Source organism: Lycorma delicatula, chromosome 1, assembly GCF_047948215.1.
Source record: "Lycorma delicatula isolate Av1 chromosome 1, ASM4794821v1, whole genome shotgun sequence".
NCBI lineage: Eukaryota > Metazoa > Arthropoda > Insecta > Hemiptera > Fulgoridae > Lycorma > Lycorma delicatula.
Genome location: NC_134455.1, coordinates 176,164,175 through 176,185,550, shown reverse-complemented (window position 1 = coordinate 176,185,550; position 21,376 = coordinate 176,164,175). Strand labels below are relative to the sequence as shown.

The 21,376-nt window shown below is 38.8% G+C and overlaps 1 protein-coding gene across 4 annotated transcripts in view; it reads left to right on the top strand.

Annotated features, from left to right (window-relative positions):
- The first annotated feature begins 18,100 nt into the window (after nt 1-18,100).
- Nucleotides 18,101-21,376, top strand: part of GAA1 (glycosylphosphatidylinositol anchor attachment 1) — a 55,609-nt gene continuing 52,333 nt past the window's right edge. The window contains exons 1-2 of one of the 4 annotated variants that reach the window (XM_075367709.1): nt 18,101-18,226; nt 19,702-19,871. In XM_075367709.1, the coding sequence (XP_075223824.1) occupies nt 19,715-19,871 (157 nt within the window). In that variant the 5' untranslated portion in view covers nt 18,101-18,226; nt 19,702-19,714. The other 3 variants (XM_075367724.1, XM_075367713.1, XM_075367719.1) reach the window with 3 other exon arrangements.

The following is a 21,376-nucleotide window of genomic DNA, read 5'->3' as shown; positions in this document are numbered from 1 at the left end:
TAAAACCATTTTCTAATTCATTTCCTCCGTATAACTCTTCAATATATTCCACCCATCTATCGACTTTACCTTTCGTATTATATATTGGTGTACCATCTTTGTTTAACACATTATTAGATTTTAATTTATGTACCCCAAAATTTTCCTTAACTTTCCTGTATGCTCCGTCTATTTTACCAATGTTCATTTCTCTTTCCACTTCTGAACACTTTTCTTTAATCCACTCTTCTTTCACCAGTTTGCACTTCCTGTTTATAGCATTTCTTAATTTCCGATAGTTCCTTTTACTTTCTTCATCACTAGCATTCTTATATTTTCTACGTTCATCCATCAGCTGCAATATATCGTCTGAAACCCAAGGTTTTCTACCGGTTCTCTTTATTCCGCCTAAGTTTGCTTCTGCTGATTTAAGAATTTCCTTTTTAACATTCTCCCATTCTTCTTCTACATTTTCTACCTTATCTTTTTTACTCAGACCTCTTGCAATGTCCTCCTCAAAAATCTTTTTTACCTCCTCTTCCTCAAGCTTCTCTAAATTCCACCGATTCATCTGACACCTTTTCTTCAGGTTTTTAAACCCCAATCTACATTTCATTATCACCAAATTATGGTCGCTATTAATGTCTGCTCCAGGGTAAGTTTTGCAGTCAACAAGTTGATTTCTAAATCTTTGCTTAACCATGATATAATCTATCTGATACCTTCCAGTATCGCCTGGCTTTTTCCAAGTGTATATTCTTCTATTATGATTTTTAAATTGGGTGTTGGCAATTACTAAATTATACTTCGTGCAAAATTCTATAAGTCGGTCCCCTCTTTCATTCCTTTTGCCCAGCCCATATTCACCCACTATATTTCCTTCCTTGCCTTCATCAATCTCTTCGTATACACACTCTACCTCATCATCATCATGGGCGCTTGTAGGCATATAGACGTTAACAATCGTTGTCGGTTTAGGTTTTGATTTTATCCTTATTACAATGATTCTATCGCTATGCGTTTTGAAATACTCCACTCTCCTCCCTATCTTCTTGTTCATCACGAAACGTACTCCTGCCTGCCCATTATTTGACGCTGAGTTAATTACTCTAAAATCACCTGACCAAAAGTCGCCTTCCTCTTCCCACCGAATCTCACTAATTCCTACTATATCCACATTTGTCCTACCCATTTCCCTTTTTAAATTTTCTAGCCTACCAACCTTTTTCAAGCTTCTAACATTCCACGCTCCGACTCGTAGAATGTTATTTTTTAATTTTCTGGTGACCCCTTCCTTAGTAGTCCCCACCCGGAGATCCGAACGGGGGACTATTTTACCTCCAGAATATTTTACCAAGGAAGGCGCCTCCATTATTTCTATGTGAAAATGCAGAGAGCCACATTTTCTTGGCAAAAAAGCAGCTGTAGTTTTCCATTGCTTTCAGCTGCGCAGTACTCAGAGGACTGAGTGATGTTGATACGGCCGTTTAAGTCGTCCTGACTCACGCCCCTAACAACTACTGAAAGAGCTGCTGCCCTCTTTCAGGAATCATTCCTTAGTCTGGCTCTCAACAGATACCTCTCCGATATGGTTGCACCTTCGGTCCAGCTACTCTGTATCCCTGAGCACTCAAGCCCCCTCACCAACGGCAAGGTCTCATGATTCATAGAGGAGGTTTAAATATTTAGCTGAGGTATTTTCATACTTAAGTGAAGCCAAATTAAAAAAGAGAATATTCATTGGGCCACAAATAAGAAAATTAATTTGTGAAATATATTTGACAGGAAAATGAAACCTAAGGAACTAGTAGCATGTAAATCATTCAAAGATGTCATTATTGGTTTTTTTGGAACTAAAAAATCTGAAAACCATGATCAGCTTATAAATGAACTCTTAGTGAACTACAAAAATTTAGGCTGCAGAATGCCACTGAAAATTCAGTTTTTACATTCTCATTTGGACTTTTTCCCTTCAAACTCAGCGATGAACAAGGAGAAAGGTTCCACCAAGATACTCTGCAGATGGAACAACATCATGGCAGATGGTTTGAATCTATGATGAGTGACTACCACTGAATGATAAAAAGAGAAGACTTCACTGAATACAAAACAAAAATAAAAAAAGAAATAAAAGATAAACGTAAATGTATGAAAAATAAAAGTACACATTTTAATTGTAATTATTATTTATTATTTTTAAGTTCTATTAAAAAGTTTCTTAACTTTTTAAAGGGTCATAACTAAAATCTGAGGGTGATGAAGAAAAATTGATTTCATTTTCAGATTCTGCATAAAAATTACATTCTAATTCACCAAATTTTATCTCAGTTCTAAATCATTTTTTTTTTTTTTTTGTTGACCTGTGTAATAATAATAACCCGTGCGGGGTTGTCTGACCACCCATCGGGCGCGTCCCCAGTTGGCGGACAGGGTAATGCTCGGCAGATATGCCGGGTAGATAAAAAATAAAATACCACTCACGGACCAAAACACGCACCCAAAACCGAGACGCGTCTGTACCCGTATCGGGTGGCGTTATAGTCAGCGTCTGTTCTCCATTTTAGGGGCGGCTGCCCTCACAAGTGTGATATCGGAGACCCACATGCCACCTGGAGCTTATCCAGCAAAAGCCATTTTTTATTTTTTTTATTAATGAAAATCAAAATTATGATAATTGCCGGAGCGGTAAGGTAACTCGGGCGATGACCTTTGGAACCGTCGTCATGTTTCGCTCGACGCAGGGAGTGACGGACCGAGCGGCGTCCCTCTGCGGATCACCACCTGGTGACTCTGCGCAGGTCACCAGGCACGGCCGGTCAGAATCGGAGTTTAAAGAAGTCATGTGGTATTTTTACTAGTGTCGGATGCAATAAACAGACACCGAAAGAGAAATTTACGACCTGTGGATGGTGCGAAACTAAGATTCAAGACCCAACATCGACATTAAGAAACTGGGTAATCAGAGACGACAGTTTGAGAAGAGCGAAGAAATTAGTGACAGAGGAGATTGATTCAACAAGATGTGAGTAGGGCGATAAAAGCCCAAAATGAACGCCAACCTGGAGGAGAACATAGGATTCAGTCAGGCAAATCAGAGTCAAGGCGCAAATGTAATGGCTGCTAATGTCAGAGGAAGTGATGAGAGGGAAAATATCGAGTGGAATGATGAACTGCTGGCCATAGAAAACCTCCTATCACAGCAGTATGATGAAGTAACAAGCACGGAGATGCAACGAAGATTCCGATCAATATAAAATAGAATCCCCACATACAACAGAAACTAAGAAGAATAAAACTCATAACACAAGATATCGTGAAAAACACAGAACAATTGGAAATAACGGAGATCAATGATCTCATATATGCAACTGCGCGAATGATTAGTAATATCCTACAGAAATTGAAAGAAGGGGAAAAGCGAAGGTAGTGGAAGGAAAAAAAGAAGAGAAGCACTCATGAGAGCCAGAAGAATTACACAACCGGGGCAGTAACCTCCTTGGCTAGGTGCATCAATATTAGAACTATGCGATTGAGAAGTGAATTGTCACAGCTGGTTGACGACGAAATCAAGGGAGGAACGCACACCAAAAAAGAGTGAGGGAGCGAATCCAGTAACTGAAAGATGAAATCGCTACTGAGGCAGACCGTGCCGGGATTTTAGAGACCCTCAAGCAGCAAATTGCTGCAAAAGCAGAAAGAATACGACAATACAAAGAGACAGTAGCGTTCCGGAACGAAAATTTGATTTTCTAAGAGAATCCAAAGAGGTTATATAGGAAAATTAATGGGGAAAACAATATAAGCGGCGGTAATGTAACTGAAAAAGAAATGATGAAATTTTGGGCTTACATATGGAAGAAAGAAATTTATCACAACGCCAATGTAGCATGGATTGAAGATGAAAAAACCCGTACCCGCAACTTTTAAAATATGGAAAACGCAAATGATATAAGCGGTGACGAGGTATGAGAGGCGTTGAAGAAAATGAGAAACTGGTCAGCTCCAAGACATGAAGAGGTACAAAAATTCTGATTGAAAAGATAGCTCAAGCCTTCACAAACATACTGCGGAAAACTAGTCGGACCCCACAATGGATGAGTGAAAGCTATAAGTACATGATACCACATGGAGGGAGAGGAACAGAAGATTTCTCGAAGAAATATCGGTCCAAAATATTTCTACCAGTGATGTAGAAGTTATTCACCTTCATTGTCTCAAATCGAATTTATACGCACCTAGACAGGAACATATGCTTCCAGAGGAACATAAAAGGTCCAAGAGAGATTCATATGAATGCAAGGAACTGCTTCTTCTAGATAAAACCATAAGCAATGACGCTAGAGGGGAGGGAAAAACCTTGACGGTGGTCGGTCTGGATCGACTACAAGAAAGCCTTCGACTGTGTGACTCACTACTGGATTCTGAGAATTTTGAAGATGAAGATCGATTCAAAGATCATCAGATTATGCCAAGAAAATCTGAGACAATGGAGAACTCGGCTATTAATAAACAATCCACCACAAGAACGAGAACGATCTTCATACGGAGGGGTATATTTCAAGACGACTCATTATCACCTCTGCCTTTTTGCTTAGCGCTAGTATCCTCACATATCGTCTGCGGAGTACTCTATTGGTTATAAAATCCACAAAGACGAGAAACCCATTTCGCACTTGTACCTGGACAACTTGAAGCTACTCGCAAAACGTCCGGAAGAACGCGATAGGATGATCCAAATCGTCTAAGAATGTAGCACTGACATTGGAATGGAATTCAGACTCGATAAGTGCTCGAAGGTCGCTCTCAGAAGAGGAATCAGATTGAAATGTCCAAAAAGGATGAAGAGATGAGAATGCCCATAAGACTGTTGGAACACGGAGAGGTATATAAATATCTGGGTATGGAAGAGGAATCAAAGATATGGATGTCAAGTACAAGCTGACCAAAGAAGAGTTAGGAGCGTTCGGAAAAACAACCTAACCTCCTAAAACAAAATAACGGCGGCCGTCAGCTTAGCTGTACCCGTACTCGAGTATAGTTTCGGCATCGTGGGGTGGACGGAAGCGAAGATGAACGAATTTGATCGTAGGACAAGAAAAGTTACTCTGGAATGGTCCATCCACGAGCGGACGTTCATAGATTATACGTCTCACAGAAAGAAGGGGGCAGAGGATGCGGTAAATTAGAGCGGCATTTACCAATGCAATTGTTGGACTAGCGCAATTCCTTTTGAAGAATCAACACGATAGGCTATTTCTACAAGTGATCAGGATGGAAAGGAAACCATGGTAGGCAAGATTCCTGTCAAAAACTATGAGAATTGCCCAAACATGCACTAGACAGCTGGGAGAGGTGCATGAATACAAGAAGACGCTCTGATGGAGATGGATATGAAGAGAATGTCACATAAAATATTGAGAAAAGAATGGCGCCAAAAACATTTGCATAGACGGTATGCCATAAGAATGCAAGCAACAGGCACCCATAAGGACCGCACAGTGTCATGGCTTCGAAGAGGACAGCTGAAAGCTGAAACTTAGGCCCTGATAGTGGCGGCGCAGGATCATTGAGAACAAAAAATTACGAGAAATGCATCATGAAAACAAGAGAGGATAGTTGATGCAGATAGGGCGGTCCTTTCTCGAAACAATCAACCATGTCATATCGGGATGCCCGCTACTAGCAAAATTAGAATACCTGCAAAGACGCAATAGAATTTGTAACTTCGTCCACTGAACCATTTGTAACGAACTGAGGATCCCGTTAAACGCGAAAGAATGGTACCAGCATAAACCACACCGGGTGATCTCAAACAGTAGATACACGATTACGTACGATATACCAGTCCACACCGACCGACAAATAATTGCGAACAGGCCTGACATTTTACTTAAAAATCATGTTGGAAGAACAGCGCTGCTAATAGATGTCTCGGTGCCAAATGCATAGAAGAAACTGAAGATCCAATATCTAAAGATCGAGGTTAGCAGGATGTGAAACATGAAGACCCACATAGTGCCGATAATCGTTGGGGCTCTTGGAGCGGCCCCTAAGGACCACCAATTAGACCTACAGACAATACTTGGCAAATTGAGAATAGAAGATACACAAGACGTAGCGCTCAATAACACGGCACACATCCTGATAAGAGCGCTGGATTAAGAAAGTTCGTGGCAATATCTGGGGTCCTGTAGTCCATTCACAGTGCGCAGACCACGAAAGCATGGAGAAAGCATTGGAGTATTAATTATACAACCCTTGATATTCTTACTTATAATTTATTATTTGTTTTATATATATATATATATATATAACAACAATATATATACCGTATATATATGTATATTTTTTTTTTACTACTGATATCACCACATAAGTTTGAAGCTTATGTGGTGATCGCAGTTGGTCAAGATTCCGGGATCTCGGAATAAAATGCCAAGATGCTATCATATATATATTTTATTACTTATTTTCCTTTGTGACTGTCAATTTGTGTTGAGGTGTTAATGTGTTTATTGGCGCGTGTGTGTGGAATGAGAGGTTAATTTGTGGATATTCGGACCCCAGAAAGCAAGGTGTAAGCGACTGTCCCCCCTCCCCCAAACGCTCTGGTTGCTTGCTGAAGGACGAACAATGGTGGCCTCCGCCAACTGGCGCCCATGCCCGCTGGACTCACCCGAGTCGGTGAAAATAATAATATTAAACAAAGTGTCGATTTTTTTTTTTTTTTTTGAGGGCGAAAAACGCTTTCGTGTTATTATTGCCCGGAATAAAAGTTTTCATAAAGAATTAAAATAAGCGTAATATAATAAAACAAAAATAAAAGAAATAAAAATATATAAAATTCAACAAAAAATAAAACTTTACAAACTCTGAGAGGGGGTGTAATGAGCCCCTTCTCGGATAACAGAAAGACTAAGAACTAACACAAAAACTACAAACTAAAAAAACTGTAACTAACTTAAAAAATATACCTAATATAAAATTAAAATATTAAAAATGAAATAAAACTTAAAACTTAGTTTTAAGTTTTAAAACTTAAAACTTAGTTTTAAGTTTTAAAACTTAAAACTTATATCTAATATCACTAAGGACTTATAACTAATATCACAGTCGGAATTTAAAATTTTATTTAAAAGAAAAATAAAAACAATATAAAATTTACATAAATATAGAATTTTACAATACCTGAGAGGAGTGTAAAGGGCCCTTTCTCGGATAACGGAATAAAAAAATAAAACAGACATACTAAAAACTATACACCATAATATCAAATTTTAGATATAAGACCAGCACGATGCAAAAATAGAAACGGCTGTCGAAAAGGTTATCCGACAGTTTGTTAAGCTGGTCGAGAAATTCAGTGTCGACATACATATGAAGTTTGTTTTGACTTCATATGAAATGTAGGGTTAATGGCAAGAGAAAAAGGGTTTGGTCACAGATAGATGACTGTAGTGTACCATTCATGGATCCCCCTGCAGTCCACAGTTATGCAGCGTAGAGAAACCTACCGATATCTTGGCTTCTTTCAAGATGTGGGTATTAGACACAGCCAAGCAAAAGAGGTCCTTACATCTGGCCTCAAGGCTCGTGTGTGTGCTATAATGAAGTCACAGTTAAGTGGAACAAAAAGTGAAAGGCGTCAACACCTACGCCGTACCGCTGGTTGCCTACAGTTTTGGGGTTCTGAGGGGGACGACGACGGAGCTTGAGGAGCTTAATCGACTTCTTAGGAGTGAGTTCACTAAGCGCCGAGCGGATTACCCGCGCAGTTCTATATAATTTCCTTGAGGTTCATGTGGATAAAATGCAGAATCTCAGGGACTACTTTCAAGACTAAATTGAATCCAGCGTGCATCATCGGGAGGTGGTGAGGAGAGATGAAGGTCTTAACCCACTCCACCTTAGTGACACTGACTATGCCCCCCTAACGAGGTGCCCGGTGAGAGACAGAAGATGAGTGCATGGCGGGCGAATGAGCTTCACTGGAGAATTACCGCCTCCGTGCTGGATGAAGGGATTGATTTTGCTGCCGCCTATGCATGGCTGAAGAACGCCAAATTGTTCGCTGAAACTGAGAGATTAGAGCAATTAAGGATTCGGTAATCAGCACGCCCAATTACCGGAAGCATATAGTAAAGGACCTTACCGTGCTTGTATACAGCTGCCAATTGTGTGGGAGTACGAGTGAGTCCGTGGAACACGTAATAAGCGGATGTCACATCCTAACTCCGAAAGAATACACGCCCGTCACAATAACGTGGCTCGTATCCTCCACCAAAGACTGCCCATGGACCTGGCACTTCTTGATGTGTCCGTCCCTTATTACAGGTATGCTCCTCTGTTCGTGTTGGAGAATGACAGCTATAAAATCTATTACGATCGTACGGTCCTCACGGATAAGCCAGAGTTCTACAATTGTCCAGATATCGTTGTGACATACATTTCGGAGAGGACTCTTGGGCTCTATAATCGACGTGACTTTTGCCTCCCCTGAGCTTGCTACCCGCATTGCAGACTGGAGAGTGTGGGAAGGCTACACGGCCAGCGAGGATCATCAAGCGATGTTAATGATGATCGCTGGCACCGGAGCTGGTAGTGATGAACCACCTACATTCACGGGCTGGAGCACCAGGGACTTCGACCCTGGTGTTTTTACCGAACGGCTTGACCTACGTGCAGTACGTCGGGTCTCCACGGCGGAGGGGAAGGCCACAAGTCTTGCTGATTGTCTTGAAGAAGCCTGCGAAGTTCTCCCACCTAAGTACGTCTGCAGGGGTTGTTCGCCTGCATATTGGTGGACTGCCGATATAGCAAGGAAGAGAGAAGAATGCCACCGGGCTATAAGGCGTATGACAAGAGCGTACTTGCATTCGGTTAAAGTCGTGTACGTTTAGCTGTATAAGAAAAAGAGGAGAGAGCTTGCTAAGCTTATCATACAGTCAGACCTAGTTATGACTAGGAGATCCGGCCCGGATCTCCTGCCTAATATGGTTATCAAGATGGCGGCTCGGGCTGAGCCAGAGGCGTTTTTAGAGACATACAACGCCTGTCCTTAACGAGACAGTTTTTCCTGGCAGATGAAAGCGTCAGCGGCTGGTACTGGTTCCTAAACCAGGGAGGGATTTGGCACTTCTCTCCTCGTACCGGCCGCTGGCGATGATTGATGGCTAGCGAAGGTACTGGAACGTATGCTTCAGCAAAGGATAGTTGGTGTACTGGAAGAGCCCGTCCGGCTCTTGCGATTCAGTATGGATTTCGCCGGGGTAAGTCCACCCTCGACGCTGTGGCTGCTGTCCGCGACTTGGCGGGAGAAGAACCTTGAGGAGAGGTGATGGTAGGATCTGCGTTCTAGTTACACTGGACGTACGAAACGCGTTTAATTGCATTCGCCACTCAGCAATAATAGGAGCAATGGAGGACCTTTGTGTCCCTTCTTACCTGCGACGAAGGGTGCGAAATTACCTCATTGGGCGTCAAATGATCTTTAAACTGTATGATGGGTATGTTGAGAAGTACCTCCATAGAGCGGTGCCACAGGAGTCGGTCCTTGGACCGACCCTCTGGAACAAGGCTTGTAATGGAGTGTTTCGGGTTGTTCTTCCACAATCGGTTACATTATTTGGCTACGCAGATGATATAGCGTTGCTAGTGGAAGCGGAAACAAGGTATGAGGCTGTAGGCAAAATAACTGAGTCGTATACAAGGATTAGTGAGTGGATGGTTGGGGTAGGACTGGAGTTCGCTCCTGAAAAGACGGAGGTGGTGGTGATCTCTGCCTCCAGGAGGAGGCCAACTTTACGTCTAACTTTGACAGCAGAGAAATTGTGTCTCAGGTGGCTATAAAATACTTGGAAATCTGGATTGACTCCAGACTAACATTTAGTACTCACATACTCCGAGCTTGTGAGAAGGCGGAGAAAACGAGGAGGCTTATTGCTAGCTTGCTCCCGAATACAAGAGGGTCCTTCTAACATAAGAGGCAATTGCTTACTGGTATGGTCTATTCAGCCCTACTATATGGCGCCGAGTTGTGAACGGGCGTTGTTAGATTTGCCAAGTTCTGGAGTAAATTGGAATCCATCCATTGGAGGTGTTGCATCAGAGTAGCGGCCGCCTATAGGACGGTGTCCAGGGAGGCGGTTGAGGTGATTGCTGGTTTCCCGCCTGTAGACTTCATAATGCGGCGTAACTAGGAAACTGAGAACACTCCCATTAGAAGAAAGGAAGCGTTCTGCTAAAGAACCAGAAGAAGAGATCGCACGAACATGGCAGGAGCGGTGGGATCGGGCCACGGAGGGTAGGTGGACCCACGGCTTTATTGGGGACATCAGGGCGTAGTGCCGGAGGACCCATGGCACGCTGAGTTTTGAGTTAACGCAATTCCTGGCGGGTCATGGGGTATTCAGGTCTTATTTGTATAGATTCGGACTCGATCAATCTGAAAATTGTCCGGAGTGCGAGGTGGAAGAGACCCCCCAACATGTTTTCTTCTTGTGTCCGCAATTCGCCATAGAGCGTAGAGAGATACTCGGCAACCTGAGACATGAGCACATGTTTCGCCCTGAAGATACCCTACGAGTCCTATTACAAGGTGAGGCACAGTGGAAGACTGTGGAAAGATTTGTGAGGAAGCTCCAATTATATGAAGAGTCCTGCAGAGGAGAATGGTGCTGGAGGGCGCGGGGGTGGACAGTTTCTTGACTGAGTGCCTACGGGGCCCCCCATACGTGTGGGGATTGCCTTGGTGCGATGAGGCCGGAGACACTCTGCTCGTGCTTCTGATGGTGGCTACAGGTAAGTGGTGTGACTATTTAAGATTTCTGCCTTGACGGCTGTGGGTGTGTAATGCGTGGGTGTTGTGGATGTTAGTAGCGTGTCCTGTTTTCTGCAGGTTCTTGTGTGTTGTTGTTGTCGGCGTATCTATTTGACGAGCAATATGTGTTGCTTCCAGTAGTGTTGTTTGTGTGGTGTGTGATAATGTTGGATTGTTATGATTGTGTGTGTGGGCGGTTCCGCCTTCTTCTGATGAAATGTTTTTATAAGCAGTTCCAGGAAGGGGGAAGCTAGGGGTGGAGATTTAGTCGGTAGTACGCAGGTATACGCCCTTGGTTATAACTGGCGGAACCTGTTAGCGAGCCCGACACTGCTTAGGTGCCCGTAAATGGGGTTCCTCCACCTTTTTAAAAAGATATCGTTGTGACCAAAAAGCAGGAAAACATCACCTGAATCATCGACGTGAAGACAGCACTGGCCTCTAACATCCAGAAGAAACATGCCGCGTAACTGTCAAAGAACAGGGATTTGGAGAATCAGGTCAGAGAAGTCTGCACCCAGAAGGAAGATATAATATAATATTATCCGTGGTCATCAGCGCATTGGGAGAGATTCCAAATTCGCTTCACAGGTCGCTCAAAATTATTAACGATCAACCTCACCTCTTCCTGCCAATGCAGAAAGCCGTGATTTATGACAAATACGCTTTGATGGGTATACAACCTCCGAACTTTGTTGATAATGACTCTGAGCTCTGATGCGGCTACCACATATGTCTGGGAATTATGAATCTATATGATATGTAGATTTTCTCACCTACGCAATAGTTTTAACCCCACGTTTTGCCTCTTTGTGGACAGCTGTGAGTAAGGGTTTATTATAATAATATTAATAATGCTCTGACGTAGAAAATCCCCACGTCTGAAAAATACCATCTATGTTTCACGTCTGTGGTTGGTACAGATTTACATAACTACTACACATATATTACACTGGGTGTTCGAATAACTAACCAGTTCGGTGTAATTCCTCAGTTAGGTGTAATTACTCTATGTATTAACTTTGCTGGTTCATATTTTGTAATAAATAAAGACATTGTCCAGTTGATGATTAAATGTTAATTTTAAGGTGACCAGTTTAGGTCACCTAACAAGGGGAACACAAACTTATTCCAGTCCGCGCAGGAGCCCCGAACAAACCCCGCACCGCCACCCGGTACCATCATGGAATATCGCGTGGCATTACAGAGTCATGATCACGACCGCCACCGGCGGAGGGAAACCTCGCCACCGGTCACACGGGTTAACATACCCCGGCGGCGCGGCCACCACCACCAGTGGAAGCCCCAAAGCGAATCACAAACAATACTAATATAACCGTGGCACTATGCCAATGCGCCTACCTCCAACCAATCCAATGCCTAAGCCGGAACCCTAGCCACCCGGGATCCTACTACGATTGAGTACCTCGATTAAACTCTCTCTACAGAACTACACACCACAAGGGCGCGAAGAAAACCAGCCACTGTAGACCACTCCTCGCGGATCATTCAGTTAATACAGAGATCCAGAAAGGAATGTATTCTCTCAAGTTCCCTAACAGCTCGTGAACGTTCGATATCGTATCGAGGACAGACATAGAGGACGTGGTCCACTGTATCATCAGTCCCACAATACGGGCATTGACTCGAATCCACCAAACGAAACTTAGCCAAACTCGCCCGAAAGGCACCATTCAAAGGTGCGGTAATTCAACCCCCAATCGGGATGAATGACTACGGATTTCATAAAAAGCATCAGTGGTTTTTTTTTGCTACATACTGTAGATGATCCTTGAACCGAAAATTCTCATTTCTCAGGCCGTCAAGGTTTCGAGAAAAAATCTCCAGTCTGGACTCCAACAAAGGGGAGAATTTCGGCCAGTCCGCCTTCCTATGCAGGAAGCGCTTCCGGTAAACAGGAAAGTGTTCCTCATGGCCACTGCGCAGCTCATTCGTAATTTTAAAAAGTATCAACCGATGATCGCTAGAATAGCTGACCACAGACCAGTCAAGAACCCTGTCAGGGATGTCCCTACCAATGGTGATGTCAATATTTGTACCTGAAAAGGCCCTTCGTCCGTTAACCGCACCGACGTAAGTGACCAACTGGTCTGCTACATTAAAGGCCACAAAATTGTGCTGCGCGACGAAACTGTCAATTAAGCCACCGCCATAATCAGTGATTTCACTGTGCCATAAAAGCGACTTTGCATTAAGATCGGCACCAATAAGGATTGGACTATTACCCACAATACGAAGGATCCTATCCCATCCCGCTAGGTGTTCCTCAGTGGGATCCCTGTATTGGATCCTAATTGCACCTGCCCACAGCTCCAAACCATAGAGCAGGGTGGAGTACGCCAGTCCGGCCAGTAGTTTCCTACGCTGCTGTTTCGGCCTGCAGTATTTGGAAGTAGGCTGGCGATCAATCTCATTATCTTCTCAGCCCTGCCGCAAGCTATTATAGCGTGTACACCGAATCTAAGCCTGGAGTCTATCCAGACTCCAGGATATTTGATTCCCGGCCTGCAGGCAATTCTTCTACCTTCACAAGCGTGATCGTCCGCCTCCGTTTGGCGGAGGAAATCATTACCATCTCTGTCTTTACTGGGGCCAGCGGCACCCTACTGCAGCCATTCATTTCCTTATCGCCGTATAGGAGTTGGTAATCTTTTCCGTGATCTCACATCGTCTTCCCGCTTCGACGACCAGGGCCAAGTCGTCAGCATAGCTCGTTAATTTAACCTCTCGTGGTAGATCAACCCAAAATACGCCGTCATAGGTAAGGTTCCAAATGGTCGGTCCAAGGACTGACCACTGGGTAACCCCCCTGTCAAGTATCCTTTCCACCAATCTATCCTGTACACGGCAGTCCAATCTGCGTCCAAGATATGAGTTCACCATCTCCCGTAAATACCGCGAAACTCCGTATCTCTTTCCAGTGAGCCAATTATAGCAGCATGGATTATGCAATTAAATGCGTTCTTGACGTCTAGCGTTACTAGGACGTACATACTTTTACCAGGGCCTCTCACCACTCTCTTCGCAAACATCAGCCACGGCATCCAAAACAGACCTACCCCACCCGCCTCCGCCACTGCTCCTGTTATTCTCTGTTGTAACATGCTTCATGACGGGAAAACAGCCTCATGGCTGTTATCCCTTACACCTCCGATCCGGTGCGTGTGCGAGGAGCATACCGCTCAGAGATGAGCACGATATCCATGTTCATCTCTGTAGCATACCTGCCCATCAAATCATGGGCCAACGCCGAATGATTGAGATTAACTTGTAGTATCCTCATCTTCAGGCCGCAGTACGGCCACTCCTCCCCCGGCCCGCAACATCCGTCTTCTTGCTGTCCTCTCTAGGGCACATAGTAGCACTGGTTCAGTGTCCCTCTATGCCACACGTTAGACACCTGGCGCTGAGCTGCAATCCACTGCCTTATGGCCATCACCTCCACAATTAAAACAGGAGGTGGCTCTGTCCTCTCCACTGCAGTTGCTTGCCGTATGCCCCGCTTCCAGACACCGGTAGCATCTCTGTGACATGGCAAGACACAAGGCCAATTCTGACCTGACCTCTTTGCACAATTGCTGTGGCCAAGGAGGACTGTAATCTGCATATTGCAACCTCCACGGTCCACTGAGTGGCTGAAAAGTAACTTAGCCCACCTCTACCTTTTTTTTATAACAGAGATAACTGGATGCAGTATACAGCATTTTTTCATGAACCATGGGGCTACTTCAATAATCATATATTTCACTTCTTTGTTTTTTGAACACTGAGAGGGGTCACACAAAAATTTCAAATGAGACCAATGGGAATCTGATATATCATTTTACAGAGTTCAATGAGATGAGAAAATAATGTAATTAAAACTAAATTCATATCTCTGAATCCAAAATAGCGGCCAACAATGTGTTTGCATATTCAGCCTTCAGGGGGGTGAAGGCAGAGGTGCCTTAAAAATGTTAAATTGGACATATGGTCATGTAATACCTTGTTTTAAGGTAGGTAAGACAAGCAAACTGGTATAAAAAAAATTAAATTCTGACTATTTAAACCAAAATGATGACCACAAATGTCATTATGTTATGTAATTAAATATTGAGATAATTAATTATTAAAATACTTCTTTTAATTAAACTTAGTCTTGAAGAATTTTATTTAATTTAAGTAAATAACTGTTTGCAATTTAGTTACTTTTTCATGTGTAATTAATTCCATCTTTTTAAAAAAAAAGTCCTATAATCTCATGAATTAAATACGTCACTTAATAAAACTATTTCAGTTAAAAGATTTTATTGCTTCTCGCTTATATTAAATGTTCAAACTACCCTTGCTGTTCCTCCATACAGTATTACAGTCACTGCTTGAAAGCTTCTCTCATATTGTGAAAAGTTTCTGCTGAAATCTTCCTACATTCTGTTTCAGTGAATTCCCTTAATTCTTCATGAGAAGTTGTCTGTGAGCTATTAAACAAATGATTCTAAATTTCACCACAGGAAGAAATCAAGGGGATTCAGGTCAGGTGACCTGACTGGCCATTGAATACTATCACGTCAACCTTTCCAATGATTTGCTAACTGCTGGTTCAATCATTTCTCACATTGCAAGTGTAGTGCAAAGGAGCACCATCTAACTGGAAAAACACATCTCTCATGAGTAAAGGTTGTATGTTTGATCTACTAGCTACCGCAGTCAATTTTTTAAAAACTGGAGTTATCTGTTTGTTCAGCAAAGCATAGTATATATCATCATCTAAGATACCATTGAAGACAAATGGTCCAAGAAGTGTGTCACCTATTATTCCAGCCCATACATTTAACAGCTCTGGATGCTGGGTTTAACTTTCACAGTACCAGTGAGGGGTTCCTTGGGACTAGTACCTACTATTATTATGTCTGTTAACAGCCCCATATACAGTAAATGAGACTTTGTCAGTGAACAATACATTGAAGATCAAAATAGTTATCATTCTTAATTTCTGTTTCAAAATTTAACTGAATTCAACCCTCCTATCAAAGCCATCTTCAATAAGTTGAGCTAACTAAATCTTTTATGGATGGTATTTATGGTTTTTTTAATACTTTTTGCACTGACCACCTAGATAAATTATTATTTCATGCAGTTGCTTTTGCCAATTATTGATTATAAACAGAAATTGCTGCTAATATTCCTTCTTCAATAAATTCATCTGTATTGGGTCTGCCAAGTATTTTATTACCTAAAATGTTACCAGTGTGTTGAGATTTTTCTATTAAATTTGTGATTCACCCAATTATATGATTAGGATACTGCACATTAAATGGTAAGATTCCATTGCATTAACTGTTCCCTTGTTTGTTTTTATTTCTCAGAATAAAAATACTATTTCTACTCTTTCTTGGATTGAAAAAAACATTGTTTTTACCCAAGAGGTTTTCGTAGATGATTTTTCAATTAAGTTAAAAAACAAAACCAAGTTTCTAAGTCAGGTTAAACTAATATAAATTAACTTTTTTTAAGTTTTGATTTCTTTAATCTTTTTCATTTTGACAATTTAATTTAAATCTTTTTTAAACTTACTTCAAAAAATAACTCTATCGCATGAACTAAAAACTATTTTCTTAAAAGTTTCTATGAAATAAAATTTTAATGTTAAAAAATGAATTATTATTTAATTATTTTTAAATTCAAGACTAAGTTTAATTAAAAGAAGTAAGTAGTCATTTTGAATAGGATCAGAATTTAATTTTAATTATATCATTTTTCTTGTCTCATCAAGATGAAATTACCTATTGGTCACACTTAAAAATTTTGAGTTACCCCCACTCCTCACCACTGCTGACCAAAAATCAAAAAGAGTGAAATATATATTCACTGAAGTAGCTTCATCCAGTTATTTCAATTATAAAAGTGTTAGAGGGAGTGTGAGTTACTTTCCAGCCACCTGGTATATATGCTAATATAAATCATTTCATTAACTGTAAAATGGTCCAGCAGTTGGTGAATAAACATCTAATATTGCATACACCCTAGATAATCACAATGAGTGGAAATTTGAGGGGGGTTTTCCAACTCATTTTTTAAAAATAATCTTAGTGTTTAATTTTGTTTACTTAGTGAAAAGGAACAGTAAAAAACTGAACAGGTAAAGCAAATGTAACAGTTTGCACAAAACTTTCAGATTTATTTTATTATAGTATACTTGCAGTTAAAAAAAAAGCCTTGTTAATAACAATAAATTAAATTGATGAATGAATAAAATATTAATATTTATATTATGTATTAATATTTAATATGTTATTTATTTAATATACCAATATTTATGTAACATTTGAACACAAACCAAATGCATTTCAAATAGCAATGACTACTTTTCTTGTTTTTTTTTTTAAATACAAGAAATGCAAAATATTTTTTTTTTTCAAATTTTATCCGCTCTCGAGTAAAATAAGGTAGAAACTCTGATGAAATTTTTCTCTACCATGATTATAGATATTAGTCATAAATTTTCTTTCTCTAACTTACTGAAAGTAATGAAATGAAAACTAGTAACAGCATATGCTACTTTAATGTCAATGTAATTATTAGTGGAGTAAATCTAAAGTGTCAGTTACTGCAAATTAAAACGTGTTCTGTATACTTTCGATATAGTCGATAGTTACATTCATGATGTAATAGAATAATTATTTCTGCCCACTGATCTGTATATAACTGAAAAAGGGACTATATAGCGTAAACTACATTTAAGGGTTCAATATTGACACATACTCCAGCGTCACAGAATGAGATGTTAGGAACTAAATAAAACCATTGTATGCTTGCGCGACTATAATCGTGACTTAGGAGTTATTTTTCCTCGTCAGATAAAAAAAAAAAAGATAACCGAATTGGACAATAGTATTACGACTGCTATTTATATTTAATTAATATTTTTCATTTATTATTTACGAAAAAAAAATTTATTATAAATTCACAGCAATTACGCAAATTTGGCAATTCTGATATTATAACCTCAAATCTTACGTCGTACCTAAAGAAAGATACATTGTTCAATTGCGTATCTTTTGTTTTACAAAACACACTTCCGCATGATTTTTACTCACAAATTTATTTTCAATTTACAAATATTCACAATTCAATTGTTTTTTAATGCAATAAAAATAGGTCACTTTATTGAAAATACTTCTGCATATGTTCAAATTTAAAACATGTTTTCAGTCTTACCTCTGCGCATGCGCAGTTTCATTTTATTTAGTTCTACCGGTTCTAACACTCATTTAGTAGCGCTAGTTAATGCTTCAAAATGAACAAATTTCAATACATTGTCCTATATCCAGTGTTTCTGCTACAACTAGTTAGCTGCTATGTAACGCGTACTATCGATAAATTTCATTTAAAAATATTATATCGATCGGATTGAGTTTTATTTAGTGGGTATGAATTCTTGTTGAATTTATTAAACAATGAGTTATATCTAAGTATCAATTCATTTTTAATTGTAGTAAAATATTTATTGTTGAAGTAGAGGAAATATGTTAAGAAATTCATAAATCCTCTTATTTTGTTAATTTATGACAATCTCTTATAACCTCTAAATGATCCGGTTTGTAATCAGATATTTTTAATTCATTGTATATTAAAAGAAATGTTTATGAATGGAAAATGTATTATTATACAGTATTTTAGTGTTGTTTAAATATTTAAGATAAAACTCGAACAAACAATGTTTTGTAAATCAAAAAGTTGAAGGATGACGATGTAAACTTTACGATTTTTAAAATTATGTAAATACTATTTATTTCTCGTATTTACGAAATTAATTTTTTATTTTTTGCTAAAATAACAGTATTGTTCATTCATATACTTGATATAAACAGGCAAGCTAGATAATCTTTGAAGTAATACTAGTAATTTTGATTTACAAAATACGAGCTAGTAAAAGTAGTGAAGTCGAAATAAAATAGCTGAATCTCAAGTATGAGCCCCTAATTTTGTACACAAGAGCTGTAGTGATTATCCAATTAAGCAGATTTTATTTCTGTTTGTTTCCTATTTGATGTAAATATTGGCACAACAGTGTGATATATTTGCTACATAAAATCAGAAATTAAATGAATTAAAAGAGTAAGAATTTATGAAGATGTTCATTTCTGCTGCCATTAAAAATTGTTCAAATTTTTTAAATCGATCAGATTTTTACAATGATTTTATTACTTTTTTGTAAGTAAGGATGGCACCCTTTACATTCTCACCTTGGTTTGTTTCAGTTTATATATGTAGACTGATTTTTGTTAACTTTATTAATTGTGGCTTTTCTTTTAATTGTTTATATCACAGTACTGAGATAAGATACTTCTTTTCTTTATTTGTTTAGACCACTATTTTGTTTTCATGGGAGAATGCTGCTCTTCTAACTTTATTTTTGCACATGCGGGTATTTTTTTTGTAAATTAACTATTTTTAATTTGTTAATGTACTGATAGTCTTTTGTTTTGTGGTATGGGGTCATAATGAACCTTGGTTCCTAGTTTGCCCTTGCATAACATTTATTGGTTTTGTAAACCAAAAATATTTCTGTATTGAATTACCAATATAATGTTATAAGGACGATGTTCTTTAGTAATAAATTAAAAAACAAAATTTTAAATATTCTAATTTCGTATTGTATATCCATTTTGAACAGGACTATATATTTCTGTTATATTATATATATATAATCATGAGACTTACGATTTTTAAAGAAAGTATCTTCATTAGATCAAAAAACGAGAAGATTTTTGCCTATTATTTACATGTAGATTGCTGTATATGGATGGCAATAAATGTTTTAATTTTTATTTCAAGTGTACTAATTTAAAATGGATGCATAAAAGATTGTAATGCTGTTAAGTGGTTTATTTGTTTTACAGCAACTTTTGTTAAATGAATAAAAACTTTATGGGCCTTTTAACTGACCCGGGTACAAGTCACAGCCATTTGAGACGACTTCTACTTCGATATCACAGTAAAGTTTGTGTAATATTGTACTTTGGTGCTGTTGTTTGGTTTCTATTACTAGCTCACCATCATTTCAACAATGGTAATTAAATATTTTTATTTATACTTAAACATTGTATGTGTTAAGTTGTATTATAGTGTTATCAGTTTTTTGTTTAATAATTAGCATTAAAGTTATGGATTTTTATCCTAAAATGTTTCCTTTAAAATTTTGATAACACTTTCATGTTGAGCAAGTTGAAGAATGACGTGAAGATTTATTGTCTGATGCTATATGAACATTTTTAAACAGTTTGTATCAGCCATACTTTTACGCAATACTCAAAATATTATCACCAGCTATTTGGCATATTGTGGATCTCTATTGTAGTTTTCTTCAATTATATAAATAAAACTTGAGATATTCACTTGTTATTATTTCACATCTGCCATTTTCTAAAACAAAGTTGTAGAATGGTATATAGTTAATAATGAAATAAATATTTAAATCATGAATTCATCTGCCAAGTAGTGCTGCGTAGATGAGGGATATATTTCACCTTCTGCTTCAAAACTATAGTACAATCTTTACATAACCACCCACTATGGAATTTTTTATTAATTTAATTATTACTTATTCATTCTAAAAAGTGTACTTTGACACCTGATATTGAATTAAATTTTTAGTTATTAATGTAGTAGGCGATCTACTGCTGTAGTTAGTTAGTTCTTAGATGATGCCACTGAAATGCTATGCTGAAATAAGAAAAGAAATAAATAAAATTTTAATTATAACCTAACCTACGTTTGCTAATCAAGGTTAGCGAGTGTAGGTTAAGTTTGATTACATTATATTTATAATTTTATTTATTTATTTTCTTATTTCAATGTAGTGTTTCATTGGTGCCATACAAGAACTAACTACAGCGGTAGATTGCCTACTACATTAATACCAATTTTTATTTATTGTTAGGGTGTGAAATGAATTTTTTAGTCTTTGAAAAATGTTAAACTGACCTGGATTTGAACGTAGAACATATCTAATGAAAGGCAGAGTAATTGTTACAAAGGACAGTAAATTTTTGCTTAAGGGATGGTAATGACATCATAGGCTAAGGATGGATGACATCAGGAGTGCTTATTACCACAAACAATGCTGACAACCAATTCACAATGCCCTGCTCTCCATTCTTTCTCTGCAGGAACTGTTGTATAGTGAACATCATTGCACAGAGATAGCAACTCTGACTGCTACCTCTTATATCTCAGGTTCACTGCAAATTCCTCAGTCATAAGAAATAATCAGACAGATTGTGTAAGCAACAAATTCCTTTTCATTGGCATAATGAATATTTAAAAACTGTGACAACTCTATTGTTTATTTAGGTAGAAAACATACAGTTTGATTAATAACATAACAATTATAGTAGATTGTAACAAATTAAGGTGTAATGAAAGTGGTGAAAACCACTTCTTTAAACTGCCGCAATAACACCAGCACATAATTGAGAATAGCAGCAGCACTGATCAGTAAAGATGGTCACAAAGTAACTGAAAAAATGTTGAAGTAACTTATTAAAAACAGTTTATTATAAAATCTGGTTTGTT